The sequence below is a fragment of the Carassius auratus genome, unplaced genomic scaffold, assembly GCF_003368295.1.
Source record: "Carassius auratus strain Wakin unplaced genomic scaffold, ASM336829v1 scaf_tig00005249, whole genome shotgun sequence".
NCBI classification, from domain to species: domain Eukaryota; kingdom Metazoa; phylum Chordata; class Actinopteri; order Cypriniformes; family Cyprinidae; genus Carassius; species Carassius auratus.
This window is the reverse complement of record NW_020523643.1, coordinates 52,224-66,444: the sequence shown is the minus strand read 5'-3', so window position 1 is coordinate 66,444 and position 14,221 is coordinate 52,224. Positions and strand designations below refer to the sequence as shown.

The following is a 14,221-nucleotide window of genomic DNA, read 5'->3' as shown; positions in this document are numbered from 1 at the left end:
GCTTTTCTTATCACTTCTATGCTGATGACACCCCACTCTACTTATCATTCCAACCTGATGATCCGACGGTAGCTGCTTGCATTGCCGCCGGTCTGAGAGACATTTCTAGCTGGATGAAGGACCATCTCATTCAACTCAACATTACAAAGACAGAGCAGCTTATGGTTCCAGCAAACCCATCATTTCATCACGACTGCTCTATACAGATGGGTTCATCAACCATAACTCCTTCCAGAACAGCCAGAAAACTAGGAGTTGTGATCAATGATCAGTTAAGCTTCACAGATCATATTGCTACAATGAACTGGTCCTGCAGATTTGCCTAGAAAGATTAGACCCTTCCTGTCAGAGCAAGCAGCACAACTTCTCGCCCAAGTTCTTGTTCTCTCCAGACTGGAATATTGTAATGCTCTTTCGGTGGGCCTTCCTGCATGTTCTATCAAGCCTTTGTAACTGATCCAGAATTCAACAGTAAGAATGGTCTTCAATGAGCCAAAAAAAGCTCATTTTACCCCTCTCCTCATCAGGTTAGTTCAAACTTATGTACCATCCAAAAGCTTGCATTCTGCAAGTGAACAGTGCCTTGTGGTGCCATCCCAAAAAGTAACTTATGAGGTACTAATTCATTACATAATTTGATCTTTATGTGATAATTTTGACATTTGTATGTCATAATTATAACTTTTAAATCTCATAATTATGATTCAGCAAAGTGTTTGTCTTTTTTTACTCGTGTGGCAGAAATAGGCTTTCGTATTTACCTTAAACAGACTGACGAATGAAATCTGTAAGTGACTTACTGTAAAGACCACCTTTAGACTGTTGAGCATCTCAATGTCCTTGGGCAAACCTTTATCTCCCCAACGGACCAAATAATTCTCACTGCACAGACAGATAGAGACAGTGTTGGATTTATGACAAACTCCTCTTAGACTGACCATTAAAGTGTGTGTCGTGAGACGCACCTGATGTTGGTCTGTTTGTTGGGGTCGTAAAGAGACATGAAGAGCTCCGAATCCTCACTGATACGACACACAAAGTTACGCACAAAGACATACAGGCTGTGAGTGGGAGAAGACTGGATCCGTGCGGATACTCCAGAATGATCCATCTGAACGTTGGACTACACATAGCAGAACAGAAGAGATGAGAGATGATATTAAACAGAGTTTAGATTAACTGAACAGAGCTCTTATTTAACAACTGCTGGGTTGCTAATGTTTTCTGCGTGGTTGCAGTTGGCAAAGTGTCTGGGTGGTTGATAGGGTGTCCAGATGCTAGCTAGGCTGTTTTGCCTGGTTGTAAAGGTGTTGCATTATTATACAGCTGCTAGGGTGTCTGGATGATTGCTTGGATGTTCTAGATGGATGGCAAGGCATTTCTGAGTGGTTTCTAGGGTGTTCTGAGTGGTTACTAGAACATTATTATGCAATTGCTGCTAGGGTGTCTAGGTGATTACAAGGGAATCGTTATGCAGTTGCTAGGGTGTCCTAGTGGGGGTGTCCTAGTGTCTAGTAAATTGTGAAGGTGTTGATAAGTGGTTGCTAGGGTGAACTGGGGAGTTGGTAGGGTGTCTGACTGGATTCTAGGCAGTCTAGATTGGGGTCTCCAAACTCGGTCTTGGAGGGCTGGTGTCCTGCGGTGTTTAGCTCCAACTTGCCTCAACACACCTGCCTTGAAGATTCTAGTATTGCCTATTATTGTTAAGTGGTTTCTAGGATGTCTGGGTGGTTGCTATGGCATTGCAAAGTGGTCACTTGGGCATTACTGTTGTTTTGCTAGGGTGTTTGGGTGGTTCCTAGGGCATTATTTTGCAGTTGCTAGGGTGTGTGGCTGATTGCAATGGCATTGCTAAATGCCATTGCTAAAAATGTCTCATTCAAAATATAAACTCGCTTTTTGATACTTGAAATGCAAGAAGCTCCTTGTGGTTTTATTCTCATGGTTCGTCAGCAAACCGTTGAAACGAAAGTGAAATAAAAACCTGTTCTTCTTTAATGCGCTCTGTGATCTTGGCTGTAGCGTCCTCGTGCGCTCTGAAGAGGCTGATGACGCTTGCGTTCTCTGGATCCAGAATATTCCCATCTGTGTCCCGTACCACCACATCCAACTCCAAGATCCTGGAGGCAGAATGATGCTTACTGTAATTTGACTTGGAGTTTGACTGTTTGTACTCCCACATGTATCTAATTTCAAATGATAATTCAGTGCACACACACAGATCCTTGAAATGATCTGACAGTTGTGCTCTTGCTCAGAGCTCTGCTGGAGAAGCGTGAGTCCAAAGATGCACCTTAGACGTCAGTTTAATGAAACACTACACTGTCATTTGTGTTATTTTAGTATAATTTATATACTATTATAAATTAATTTATTTCGTAAATTTTGAATTTTGAACTTTTAATTTACACTGTCATTTTTCAATTATTTATTTATCTTTTTAAATAGTCATTTTATTTATTTATTTTTTCATTTTTTTATTATACATTTATTTGTATTCCAGTTTTAGTTTAAGTTATAAATTGTTCTTATTTTCAGGGAGTCATTTTAGGACTTTATTTTAAACTCATTTAAATGTTTAATCTATATTTCCCTTAGTTTTACACTTTTCATCTGTATCTTATTTAATTTCAGTTTTATTTATACAAAATGTGTTTAGTATTTAGTTAACAATCATAACCCCGGCATAATATATTAAAAATACTGAAATATTGTATAATATTGAATAGTGTACAATATTGAAAATATTGTATTTCTATCAAATATTTGTATAATGTCACTAGGCAAAATCTTACATCATGGTATGAGTATTTTCCTTTCATGACAAACAATATGTATCAGAATAAAAGTAATTTTTGCAGGAACTAAGATTTTTTAAATGCCTAAAATGTTAGATAATTTTAGAAATTTCACAATTCTCTATATTAATTTAATATCACAACAAAAAATAATACTAGTATAGCTAATTTCAGTTCTCAAGTTTATCGAATACAATCAGTAATGAAATAAGAATAAAGAGACTAATTACAAGAAACAGCACAAGAAAATACAACAACAAAAACTAAATGACATCAAAAGCACTGTATTTTCTTGCCCAAATGTTTACACTGAAAACACCAATATTGGATATCTAACTCATTATCTTGAGAAAACAATAATTAACTTAAATAGATCTGAATCCAAGACAAGTGGTGAGGGAGTAATTTTTACAATTTTCCTCAGTAATTTATTAACGTTCAGAAAGACATTTTATCCTCTTCACGTTGGTTCATTAATTTCTTATTGTTAATGTACAAATTAACTTATCCATTAACAACAGCCTAGAGCAAATCACTGAAGTTCTGCAGAGGAATTACACCAGCCGACTGGATCATATTTTTCTCTGCTTTATCAGATGTGTGTTAGTACTATTATGATATCAGATGATAATACCATAGTACTGTATGGTTACATTCATATATTATAAATTAAGATATGAATGTATGCATGGTTTATATTAGCATAGTAAAAAATACACACAGACATGAGCACAAGTGGAACAGACACCTGAAATACATACTTATTTCCGTAGTCAATCTTTGAGGTGACTTTCTGTTTGAGCTCCTTGAACTCGTCACTCGGCAGCGTCCCGGACAGGAGCTGTGAACGCCACTCCATCAGATCCCACATCAGCCGCTGCACCTGACTGAAACGCTCCTTTTTACTGGACTGATGGGAAATAAGACAACCACTGATTGGTCAGAAGTCATTACAAATAACACATTTATAACAAAAAGTTATTATTTTGGATGTTTCACTTGCAAGACTCCATACTAGATTATGTATAATTTACATATATTTACAATGAATTAAAGAAAATTAAAAATTATAATGAATATATAGCGCATATATTTAGCAAAATACCCCTCTCTTGCGATTTATTGGATGGGAAGTGCCCTTCAATGTTCCATCCAATAACTGAAAACAGGCTACACTTGTCAATTCCTGGGATTTAAGAATCAGTATCGTTCAGCAAAAAAGAGAATTGATTAATATCGAGATATCATTATTTTTAAAATATATATTATTTTTTTATATAAAACATTTTATATAAATCTTAAGTAAAAAAACAAAACAAAAAAAAAAAGAATTCTGAGGAATGGTTCACAATAAGACCAAGAAGTAAACTTTATCACTTCTGATTTAATTTTGACTCTAAACGTCGTTTTTGTTGTCACTTCACACTGAGAACGCAAGGTCATTGTGTGGGATATTATGGTGCCTGTAAGGTGACTTGTTCGGTTTACTTAGTTTTGTCATGGCCACGAAATAATAACTTGTGGGAACATGATAATATGTCGAGGCCACGAGATATTAATTTTTAGGAACCTCATATTAACTTATGTGAACGTCATTCTATGTCGTGGCCACGAGATCATTTTGTCAAGGTAACGACATCCTACAATAATCGTGGCCACGAGAAAAACATGTCGTTCCCTCAACATCAGAAGTCGTGGCCACGAGAAATGGATGTTGTTCATAATATGCCGCTCCCACGAGTTAATATGACGTTCCCACAAATTAATATCTCATGGCCTCGACATATTATCACGTTCCCTCGAGTTATTGTGTTGTGGCCAAAACAAAACTAAGTAAACCGAACAAGACACTTTACGGGCACCGTAAGATATAATATGTCACGTGCAATGCACATTCTGTCAGGCTATGCAATTCAGAAAACTCCCATACTTGGCACAGTACTCATATTGCAAAAGTAATATCACTACACTCTTAAAAATAAAGGTTCCAAAAAGAGTTTTTATCCATTTTGTTCCCCAACGAACCTTTCAGTGAGCACCTCATAAAATAAATATTTAGTTCTTAGTGTGAAGAACATTTGAAACATCTAAAGGACCTTTTGTGGAATGGAAAGATTCCAGGGTTCTTCGTGGAACCACAGACGCCAATAAAGAACCTTTATTTTTAAGAGCGTGGTACAGTATCCCACTCACATCTGAACGTCTCACCACATAGAGCTGTTTCCAAATGCTGCCCCATTCTCTCAGTGTGGTGGTCACCTCCTTCACCAGCGGCATCTCACCAGACATTATGATCTCCTCATCTCTGCAGAAGGAAACAGAGAGAGGGTCAGAGGGTGGATGGATGGATGGATGGACTGACAGATGGACAGAAACTCACCCTTTCTTTTCGACGATAACTTCCTTTAACACTATAAAGCTTGCAGGAAATGCTCCCTTAAATAAGGAACAAAGTAAATCAGCAAACAGTTGGGAGAGGAACTTCAGGTCAGATATTCAGGAATAAAACATTCTGCTCTTGTACAAACACCAAAAACTAAAAGCTATTTACTCACTTTTTTCTCTTTGTCCTTGATCACGTAACCTTTAAACCATCCTGAAACAAGTACATACTGATTTAGATTTCAGGCGATTTCGAAAGAATATTTCTGTTGCTCAAACAGCATTTAAAAAATGAACATTATAACCTAACAGTTTTCAGCAATTAGGTTGCCTTGTATATTTCTTCAGTAATTTCACATGTCAAGAAAAAGTATTAAAAAATTAAATAAAAATAAAAATAAAATATCATTCTCAACCTTACTCTAGAACATTGTAAATCTTAAAAGTTTAAAGACTTTAAAGTGCCGTAATTAGGAAAATTATATATATTTATTTATTCTATTGAAGATAATGTAAATGTTTTAATGGTTTAATGTTTCCATTTAAATTTAATTTAATTCTATGATCATAGCTGATTTTTCTGCATCTTTACTGGAGTCTTCAGTGTTGATCCTTCAGAAATCATTATAATATGCTGATTTGCTGCTTAATTATAATCAATTATTATTTGTGATCAATTATCAATAATCGTTCTTATTATTATTATCAGTACTGAAAATGGTTTAAATATTTAATATTTTTGTGGAAACTGGAAAGAAAAGCATTTATTTGAAATATAAATAATTTGTAATAAGTATATCTTTACTGTCATTTAAATCAATTTAATGCAACCTTGATGAATAAAAGTATTTTTTTTATTATTATTATTATCCTCCAGACTGAATGGTAATCCACAAAAATATGAAACAGCACAACTGTTTTCAACATTGAAAATAATCAGAAATGTTTCTTGAACAAATCAAAATATTGTACACCAGAATGATTTCTGAAGGATCATGTGACACTGAATACTGGAGTAATGATGTTTAAAATGCAGCTTTGATCACAGGAATATTATTATTATTATTATTTTTTTTTACTATTTGAATAGAAAAAGGCTATTCTAAATTGTAACTTCATATATTTCACAATATTACTGTTTACTGTATTTTTCATCATCATCAGTTTTGTACACTGTCTTCCAAAATTGGAACTTTAAAACTCTATAAAATGAAAGGATATGTCAAGCAACTGCAAAGTACAATAAAAACTATGAAGGTAAAATGACGTCAAAAAGATTTGCATATGCAGGGTAATATTTGTGGAATTATATAATATAATTATATACATAATCGTGTTTGTAAGCATAAATTATACTAATACTGTAAGTGTAAATAAAATTAGCATGTGAAAGAGAAGCTTTGTAAAGCTATAAATCGCGTTTCAAACAATTATTTGCACCATGTTACTGTTACTTGTAAGTGTAATTCAAGTATTGTGAAATAAAGCAATGTTGCTGTTTTTTTCACAAAAAGACAGTCAAAAGCACTGCAGTTTAAAGAACTGCAAAACAGATTGACTGCATATAACAAATCTGTATGTAAAAAAAAAAAATCTGTTGCAATTGTCTAAATGACTTGTTGTGTATGCGGGCCAAAAGTTCCCGAAATAAACTGATATGTACAAATCCGTCTTTCTTTTTTATGTGCTTAAAATTTTGGCATGATTCTCTCACTTAAGCCCCTTTCACACTGCGATTCGGCAAATAAACGGGTAAAGTGTTCCGTCAATTGTTCCCGGGTTGCTAGATTTTGCACTTTCACACTGCCAGTGATTACCAGGGATATGTGCGTGCTTTCACACAAAACCCGTAAAGATCCCGTAACAACACGTGACATCAGGGCGTGACGTGTAATGTACTATACTTTCACTGAAGAAAGCGAACGATCTCGGCGTCAGTGCGGAAAGTGAGGAACTAACTGATCTCTGCTTCATTACAGTTTGCAAATATTTTTCGTTGCAAACGTTTAACCTCTTTCAAAACAGCCGGTAAAAGAGTCGCGCGATAACGTGCGTCATCACTTTGACACTCTAAAAAATAAAGGTTCCAAAAAGAGTTTTTAGCCCTTTAACCTTTCAGTGAGCACCTCATAAAATAAATATTTAGTTCTCAGTGTGAAGAATATTTGAAACATCTAAAGGACCTTTTGTGGAATGGAAATATTCCAAGGTTCTTCGTCGAACCACAGATGCCAATAAAGAACCTTTATTTTTAAGAGCGTAGTACAGTATCCCACTCACATCTGAACGTCTCACCACATAGAGCTGTTTCCAAATGCTGCCCCATTCTCTCAGTGAAGTGAACGATCTCGGCGTCAGCGCGGAAAGTGAGGAACTAACTGAACTCTGCTTCATTACAGTTTGCAAATATTTTTCGTTGCGAACGTTTAACCTCTTTCAAAACAGCCGGTAAAAGAGTCGAGCGATAACGTGCGTCATCACTTTGACACGGCATTAGATCTGGCTTTTGTTCACACAGCGCTCGTCCTGGGTTCAATGCCGGAATCAATCCCGGGACGTGTTCGCTTTCACACAGAAGGTGACCCGGCAATGTTCAGGCAATATGCCGGATCCAACGTGTAGTGTGAAAGGGGCTTAACTGAGTTTTGCAAGCGTGAGGGGGAGGGTTGGTCCACCTTCTTCTTGTAACGAATCAATTGAGCCTCTCGCTGACTCTCAATTTACTCTTATCTATTTGGTTCGATAAACGCCAAGACATTAATCTTCATTTAGTTCAGGATTGTTCTTGCTGAATGATACTTTTAACATACACAATACCGTAAAAAAAAAAAAAAGATAATAATTCACAAAATAACATCTTAATTAAAACATGCAAAAGAACGATTCGTTCAACAACCGAACATCACTATTACAGATTGGTTCTATGCAGTCAATCCGTTTAAACTGTTTTATTCTCTTGCAAATCACTGTTTACAGGCTTGCAGTGCTTTTGACCATCTTTTGGCAGAAAAAAAAAATCTGCCAAAAGTGAAAGCATGGAAAAATTGAAGTCAGAAGCATTCAGTTCATAATTGTTTAGCATTTGCATGAAGCTGCAGTTTCACAATACATGAATTACACTTACGAGAAACAGTAAAATGCTGCAAATCATTTTACCTTCATAAAAAACACTCCACATTCTGCACTACATTCCAAGTCTTCAAGAGAAAAGCAGAGCATTGTTTCATATGGACTGATATTATGGTAGGCATTTAAACTAGCTCTCTATGTAAAAGAGACATGTCAAAATTCTTCAAAATTATTTACAATTGCCATATACACCAGGATAGATAAAATATAATGTAAAGAAGTATGACAGTCACTCATTTATGATATTTATATATATAAAAGCATTTTAATTAATGTATTGTGTTATACTTTTATGTTAGTAAGTGGGATTAAAATTGCTCTAATAATCTGGTGGGTTTATGGTGTAATGGGCGTGGGCCGCTCTGTGCCAAAAAGTCTAGGGCCGCATTTAGCCCCAGTCCGCTCCTGATTCAGTGTTTGCTGGCTTAATTTTATTAATTTTGATTCTCAAGTAATTATATCTCGATTCAACCCTCCTGTTGTGTTGAGGCCAGTTTTTAAACCTGCTCAAAATACTGGTCATATTTCTCATTCAGGGTCATGAATGTGCATGCAAAGTGTTTGTGTTGGGGACATTTTGACTCTCCCATTGAACCCCATTGGTTTCTGTGCAAAACCTCAACATCAAAGAGTGAGGTTAAATAACGTTATTGTAGTTTTTCGAACACTAAATTATGAAATGCATGAGAATCTATGAAAACAAAGACTAAGAAATTCAGACTCATCTGAATCATCTAAGAAAAATCTATTGTTTTTTTCTATCTATTTTAGTTTCAAAGTCAAATGAAGCTTGGTGTTATTTATAGTGTGAGGTTGTTGTTTTTTTTTTTTTTTTTTGCTGTTGTTCATTGGGGAAGTTGCATGGAAACCAACCAACACAGAAGCTGTACCCAGTTTTTGAAAATTTGTAGATATTTGCACAGAAAAACAAGAAAATAATACTGAGTAAGACTTTTTTTTTTTGTTGTTGTTATGGAAAATGGCGCAAGCAACACCAAGGTCATGGGTTTGATTCTCAGCAATATCCCAGGATCCCTCACCTTCACATGACTCCTGTATGTGCACCGTATCCCCGATAGCCAGAGACAACTGCTTCTCCGCTTTGGCGACAAAATTCCACTTAACTTCAGAAAAAAAGAAAGAGCATATAAACTGCATGAAACTGAAAGAGATGTCACAGTTTGGATTTAGTTTTCAGGTGATGTTTAGCAAAACGGATCATTTAATGCTTCCAAAAAGACATCAAAAGATATCTGCCCTCAACGACTTCAAAAGAGTCTTTTGATTTATGTCTGGAGCAGAAAAGCAGCAGGAGGACGCACACGCTGAACTTTAATACTTCAGCCAGCGTCAATGACACCGAAAGTTAAAGTGCATAAGCAGAGATGGAGGACATTATATTACACACGCGCGCACACACACACACGCACACACACAATTCATTTCTGCAAGTACGAGTTCGTTGGCCTACTTCCTCTCAGAGCAGCTTCCTGTACAACACAGCACACACAGATACACACCGCCATCAGCATGTTTACAATTGAAATAACATTCAGAATCAATGAATATATATTTACATGATCAGACAGCTTTTATTTCAAGTTCCTAATAAGTTTAAGCATGCTATTAGCTTTATATCTTCCAACAAACGTGCTGTGAGCTACAGCCCTGCTGACTACACATTCCTACAGAAGTCAAGTCACTTTTGCTTTTCAAATAACCCCAACGCTCTGGATCCTACATTCACAGATAACTTTAAATAGCAGTTCTCGAATTAGTTTGACCATTTCAAGCTTTGTACTGTTGAACACTTCGCATATGAGCTGGACTATAAACTTATCTTAATTAAAAGAGATTTCAGCGAAATTTGCATGAAATATTTCTTCCCAAATGTTGCTATTTAGTTACAGCAGAAAAACTTCTCACATGCATTTAATTTAAGGATCAACATTGTCTCAGATGTTTCTCTTATTCCTAAAATAATAGTCAACACAAACTATGAAGTTATTCTGTCTTCATATTATTAAAAAATACCATGTCTATGTGGTTTTTATTAACAATCATCAACTTTAAAATAAAATGAGATATGTTGCATTGTTTTTTTGTTTTGTTTTTCAGCTAGTGTTTATTTTATTTCAAGCAACAGAAATAATTAATATGGTTTTAGTTTATTTAGCTTATTGATTTTTTTTAAACATGTCTAAATGGTTTATTAAGTTTATTTAAATTGTAGTTTAAGTTATTTTAGTTCACAATCTTAAACTAAAAGAAAATGAGATGTTGACATGTTGCTAACTTTAAATGTAATATTTTATTTCATTTAATGTATTATATTGTAGACATAAATTTTATGTTTTAATTAACTATAATAAGCCGGGAATAAATGAGTCATAGCTGTCCGACAGTAAGAGTATAGAGCTATAAAATGAATGTGGATAGCAGCAATATTATTTATATTTATATTTATATGGAGATCTCTGGATTTTGATCTCAAACTTTGGTATCCTGAGAAAATTCAGAGACATTAGTAAGTCTCTAGAGGAGATTCCTAGTCTCTTCTCACTGCTGTCTAGGAGAAACGACTGAGGTAATAAAGATATCTCCCTTGTGTGTTTAATTCACACAGGTCTCCTCTTGTGTTATTAAATGCTGACAAACCTTATAGCACAACCGTTCTGCAAACAGGCTAAAGAAGTGATTCCTCCTTGCTATAGAAAGTAAAAATGTGCAGAAGTTCCCATATGACATTATTTCAGGTTGATTCAGTTGCATTAAATTATATTTTTTGACTTTAATATACCGATGTTAACCAAAAGAAGCAAACTTTTTCAATGCATTTTAAGTTTTAAGTAAGAAACTGTCATGGGGTTCAGGTAACAGTTTGTTTTTGCACTATATTGCATTAACGGCACCGTCAAAGAGACATAAAACAAAAAATGCAGATTTTCAAAACTAAATAAGTGCAAAATGATAAAATGCTGCAATCTGTTTAGTCCAGTGACTGTTGGGCTGCTTAACTGATCCGTCTCTGCCCACATCCTGAGATATAGGAACTAAATCAAACATCTATATATGCCTGCTGCGAAGGCCGCCAGGAATATAAACACACAACTTCACATTTAAAATACACAGGTGAATCACATGCACACACACACAACCACACAAAAAAACCCCAAGCAAAACTCACCAACTCCATATCTTTGAGAGCTTGTTTTTGTCCAAGGAGCCATTGGTTGGACTATAAAACGCTCTCCTATGGCTATATCTGTCTGTATTGTCTCTTTCGGAGTATCTCAGTTCCTTTCTTATGCCCTACACTGACTGTTTTTGGGTGAGGGTGCGAGAATTAACCAGAGGAACAAGTGCTCCTCCTCCTCTGTGTCTGACTGTCTGCTTCTTCCTCTTCCTCTTTTGGCCTCCACATTTAACTGGCTGACAGCAGAACTTCACCACGGTGACTAAAGCACGTTTCAGTGACTTTCATTGATTAAAATTTTGAGATCGTGTATGTTTTGGGTCTCAGACTCCACTTTGATTTATTGGGGTGTTTCATGGTGCATCTTAATCGTCATTTATGAATCTTTAATGCTAGAGGAAGCGTCTGGAGTGGGACAAGACAAGCAGAGATTCCCTGAAGAAGTTTGTTTTATGCCCCCCTGAGACTTAATATGAGCAGGTTTATACAAACACACGAACAGGCTGCTCTGTAGTCATAAACCACAAAAATAATGTCAATCTTCAGGTGCATCTCCTACTGTAACCAGCAGAGGGCTCCACAAACACTCACTTAGAGATTATACACATCCTAATCATCCTACTTAAATGCACAGCAATATGTAACTATCAAAATATCAGCTGACTCGTGACCTGTCGTCTTATACCTACAAGCAAGATAATAAAAATAGAGTTTAATTTCAAAAACATATTACAGAGATTTACTTCAAAACCGCAAGTGACACCATCACATTTGTTGGCTTGCACTGCATAATACTACATTTATTTTCACACTTTAATTCTTAACTTAACTTATAATGAATATATAACCAGCAGTGACATGTGAGAAATGTTTTTGAGGAGAAGTTAGTTACTTTGGTTTAGAAATGTGATCTTCACCTGATGCCCAACCGAATTAAAAAGAATCAAAAAAGAAAAACACCTTAACATGCTAAGATTTGTATCTTTTTACACATCACTGATTGTAAGGAACTAAGGATTAAAACATTTAAAATGTATCAGAATGATAGGCCCGTGATTGGCTGAAGAGGAAAGGTAAAGCAGACCTATTGGGCATCGGAAGCGGGGGAAATTTTCTCAGCGGGATGATTGCCATAACCCCATTATGAGCCCACATATTAAGCACTGTTATTAAAGCCTAAACAACAGGCCTTATTTAGCTCTGCCTTCTTTTCATTGCTAATTGAGCTCATTGTCTTCTGTCTTTTGGCTTGTATTTCAACAGCATGAAAATAAGATCTTACAGCTTTATGACTCAACTGCTTGTTTCTAAATCTTCCTGGTTTACTTACATTAATGAAATCCGCTTCAATCATTACAATGCACGTGGTAACTTTCATTAACTCTGCAATGAGTAAATCCACTTCACCAGCTTATTAGTCTTCAACAGCGATGCTACAGAAAATGAAACAGAGCTACTGCAAAAAAGGAAGTTCAAAGTCAATATTCTGAAGATAGCCGGGTGCTTGTATGTCTGGCGCTTAAGGTCTATTAAAAGTATCCCTTTTTACACCTCATGACGCTTTAAGTGCATTTTGAGAGCTACTTCTGTTACACTGTAAATAATCAGTGAAAGCTGCACTCTTTGAACACAATAATAAGCATTTTCAAAAGCTGGGTACAATGAGGTGACATTATTCTACTTAGCCTTTAACCATCAGACAAAAGGACATTTTTAAGATTTTAACAAATCTTTCAACATACCATGAACAACTGCTTTTTTAAAAGACTGATTATTTCTGCAACAATATCAAAATAATGTATTAAATATTATTGTAGTAATACTACTGTATATGTCTATATTAGGAACGTTCAGATGAACACAACTGTCAGGGATTAGAAGTGGAAAGGGAAGACAATATTTTAAAGGGTTAGTTCACCTGAGAATGAAAATTCGTCCATCTTCTACTCACCCGCCTTGAAGCATCCTAGGTGTATGTGACTTTTACGTGAAACAAAGGGTGCGCATCTGTAATAAAACGTCCCTCACATGGCTCTGGAGGGGTGAATAAAGGCCTCCTGTAGTGAATCCATGCGTTTTTGGAAGATAAATATCCAGATTTCAAACATACAGTAATAAACACTTTTTTTCTCACTTCTGCTGACTGTTGAGAACTGGAAGACATGGATGTTGTAGTTCTTCAGCGCTGTGTGGTTAGTGACGAGTGCGGAGAGAGAACAAAACAAAATGCTGGTCACAAATTAGAAGCACAAAAGAGGATTCGTAAAAAAAAAAAAAAAAAAAAAAAAAAATGTCGGAGGATTTCGAAATAAGCCAAGAGGAGTCTGGTGTTCCTTTGCTAAAATAAGGAAGCTTTGTTTCCTTTGCTCCTTCATTTCCCAGAGGCTCGCGTGACTCTGCATAAATATAAATATTAAGCAGCACTGTTTCCAGCACTGATAATAAATCTGTATATTAGAATGATTTCTGAAGGATCATGTGACACTGATGACTGGGGTAAAGATGCTGAAAATACAGCTTTAATCTATATTAAAATAGAAAAAAAAGTTATTTTACATCATAATGATATTTTTCCTGTATTTTTGATCAAATAAATGCAGCCTTTAAGACCATGGGCGTAGGTTTGGTCTCAGCTTTGGTGAGTCACTACTGCTAGTTTATTTGTGTGGCTAGCTAGTTATTTAGACAGCCCTGGTAACTTACTGTCGGCGTCGTC

The 14,221-nt window shown here is 35.7% G+C and overlaps 1 protein-coding gene across 2 annotated transcripts in view; it reads right to left on the bottom strand.

The window, feature by feature from the left end:
* LOC113070795 (dedicator of cytokinesis protein 2-like) overlaps positions 1 to 11,696 on the bottom strand; it is a 100,498-nt gene extending 88,802 nt beyond the window's left edge. Inside the window, exons 1-9 of one of the 2 annotated variants that reach the window (XM_026244237.1) lie at positions 11,497 to 11,696; positions 9,350 to 9,433; positions 5,354 to 5,394; positions 5,179 to 5,234; positions 4,992 to 5,103; positions 3,560 to 3,708; positions 1,985 to 2,120; positions 966 to 1,123; positions 801 to 882 (exon numbers count right to left, since the gene is read on the bottom strand). In XM_026244237.1, the coding sequence (XP_026100022.1) occupies positions 801 to 882; positions 966 to 1,123; positions 1,985 to 2,120; positions 3,560 to 3,708; positions 4,992 to 5,103; positions 5,179 to 5,234; positions 5,354 to 5,394; positions 9,350 to 9,433; positions 11,497 to 11,539 (861 nt within the window). In that variant the 5' untranslated portion in view covers positions 11,540 to 11,696. The remainder of the gene's footprint in view (positions 1 to 800; positions 883 to 965; positions 1,124 to 1,984; positions 2,121 to 3,559; positions 3,709 to 4,991; positions 5,104 to 5,178; positions 5,235 to 5,353; positions 5,395 to 9,349; positions 9,434 to 11,496) is intronic. The other variant, XM_026244238.1, reaches the window with a different exon arrangement.
* Between the last annotated feature and the right edge of the window lie 2,525 nt (positions 11,697 to 14,221).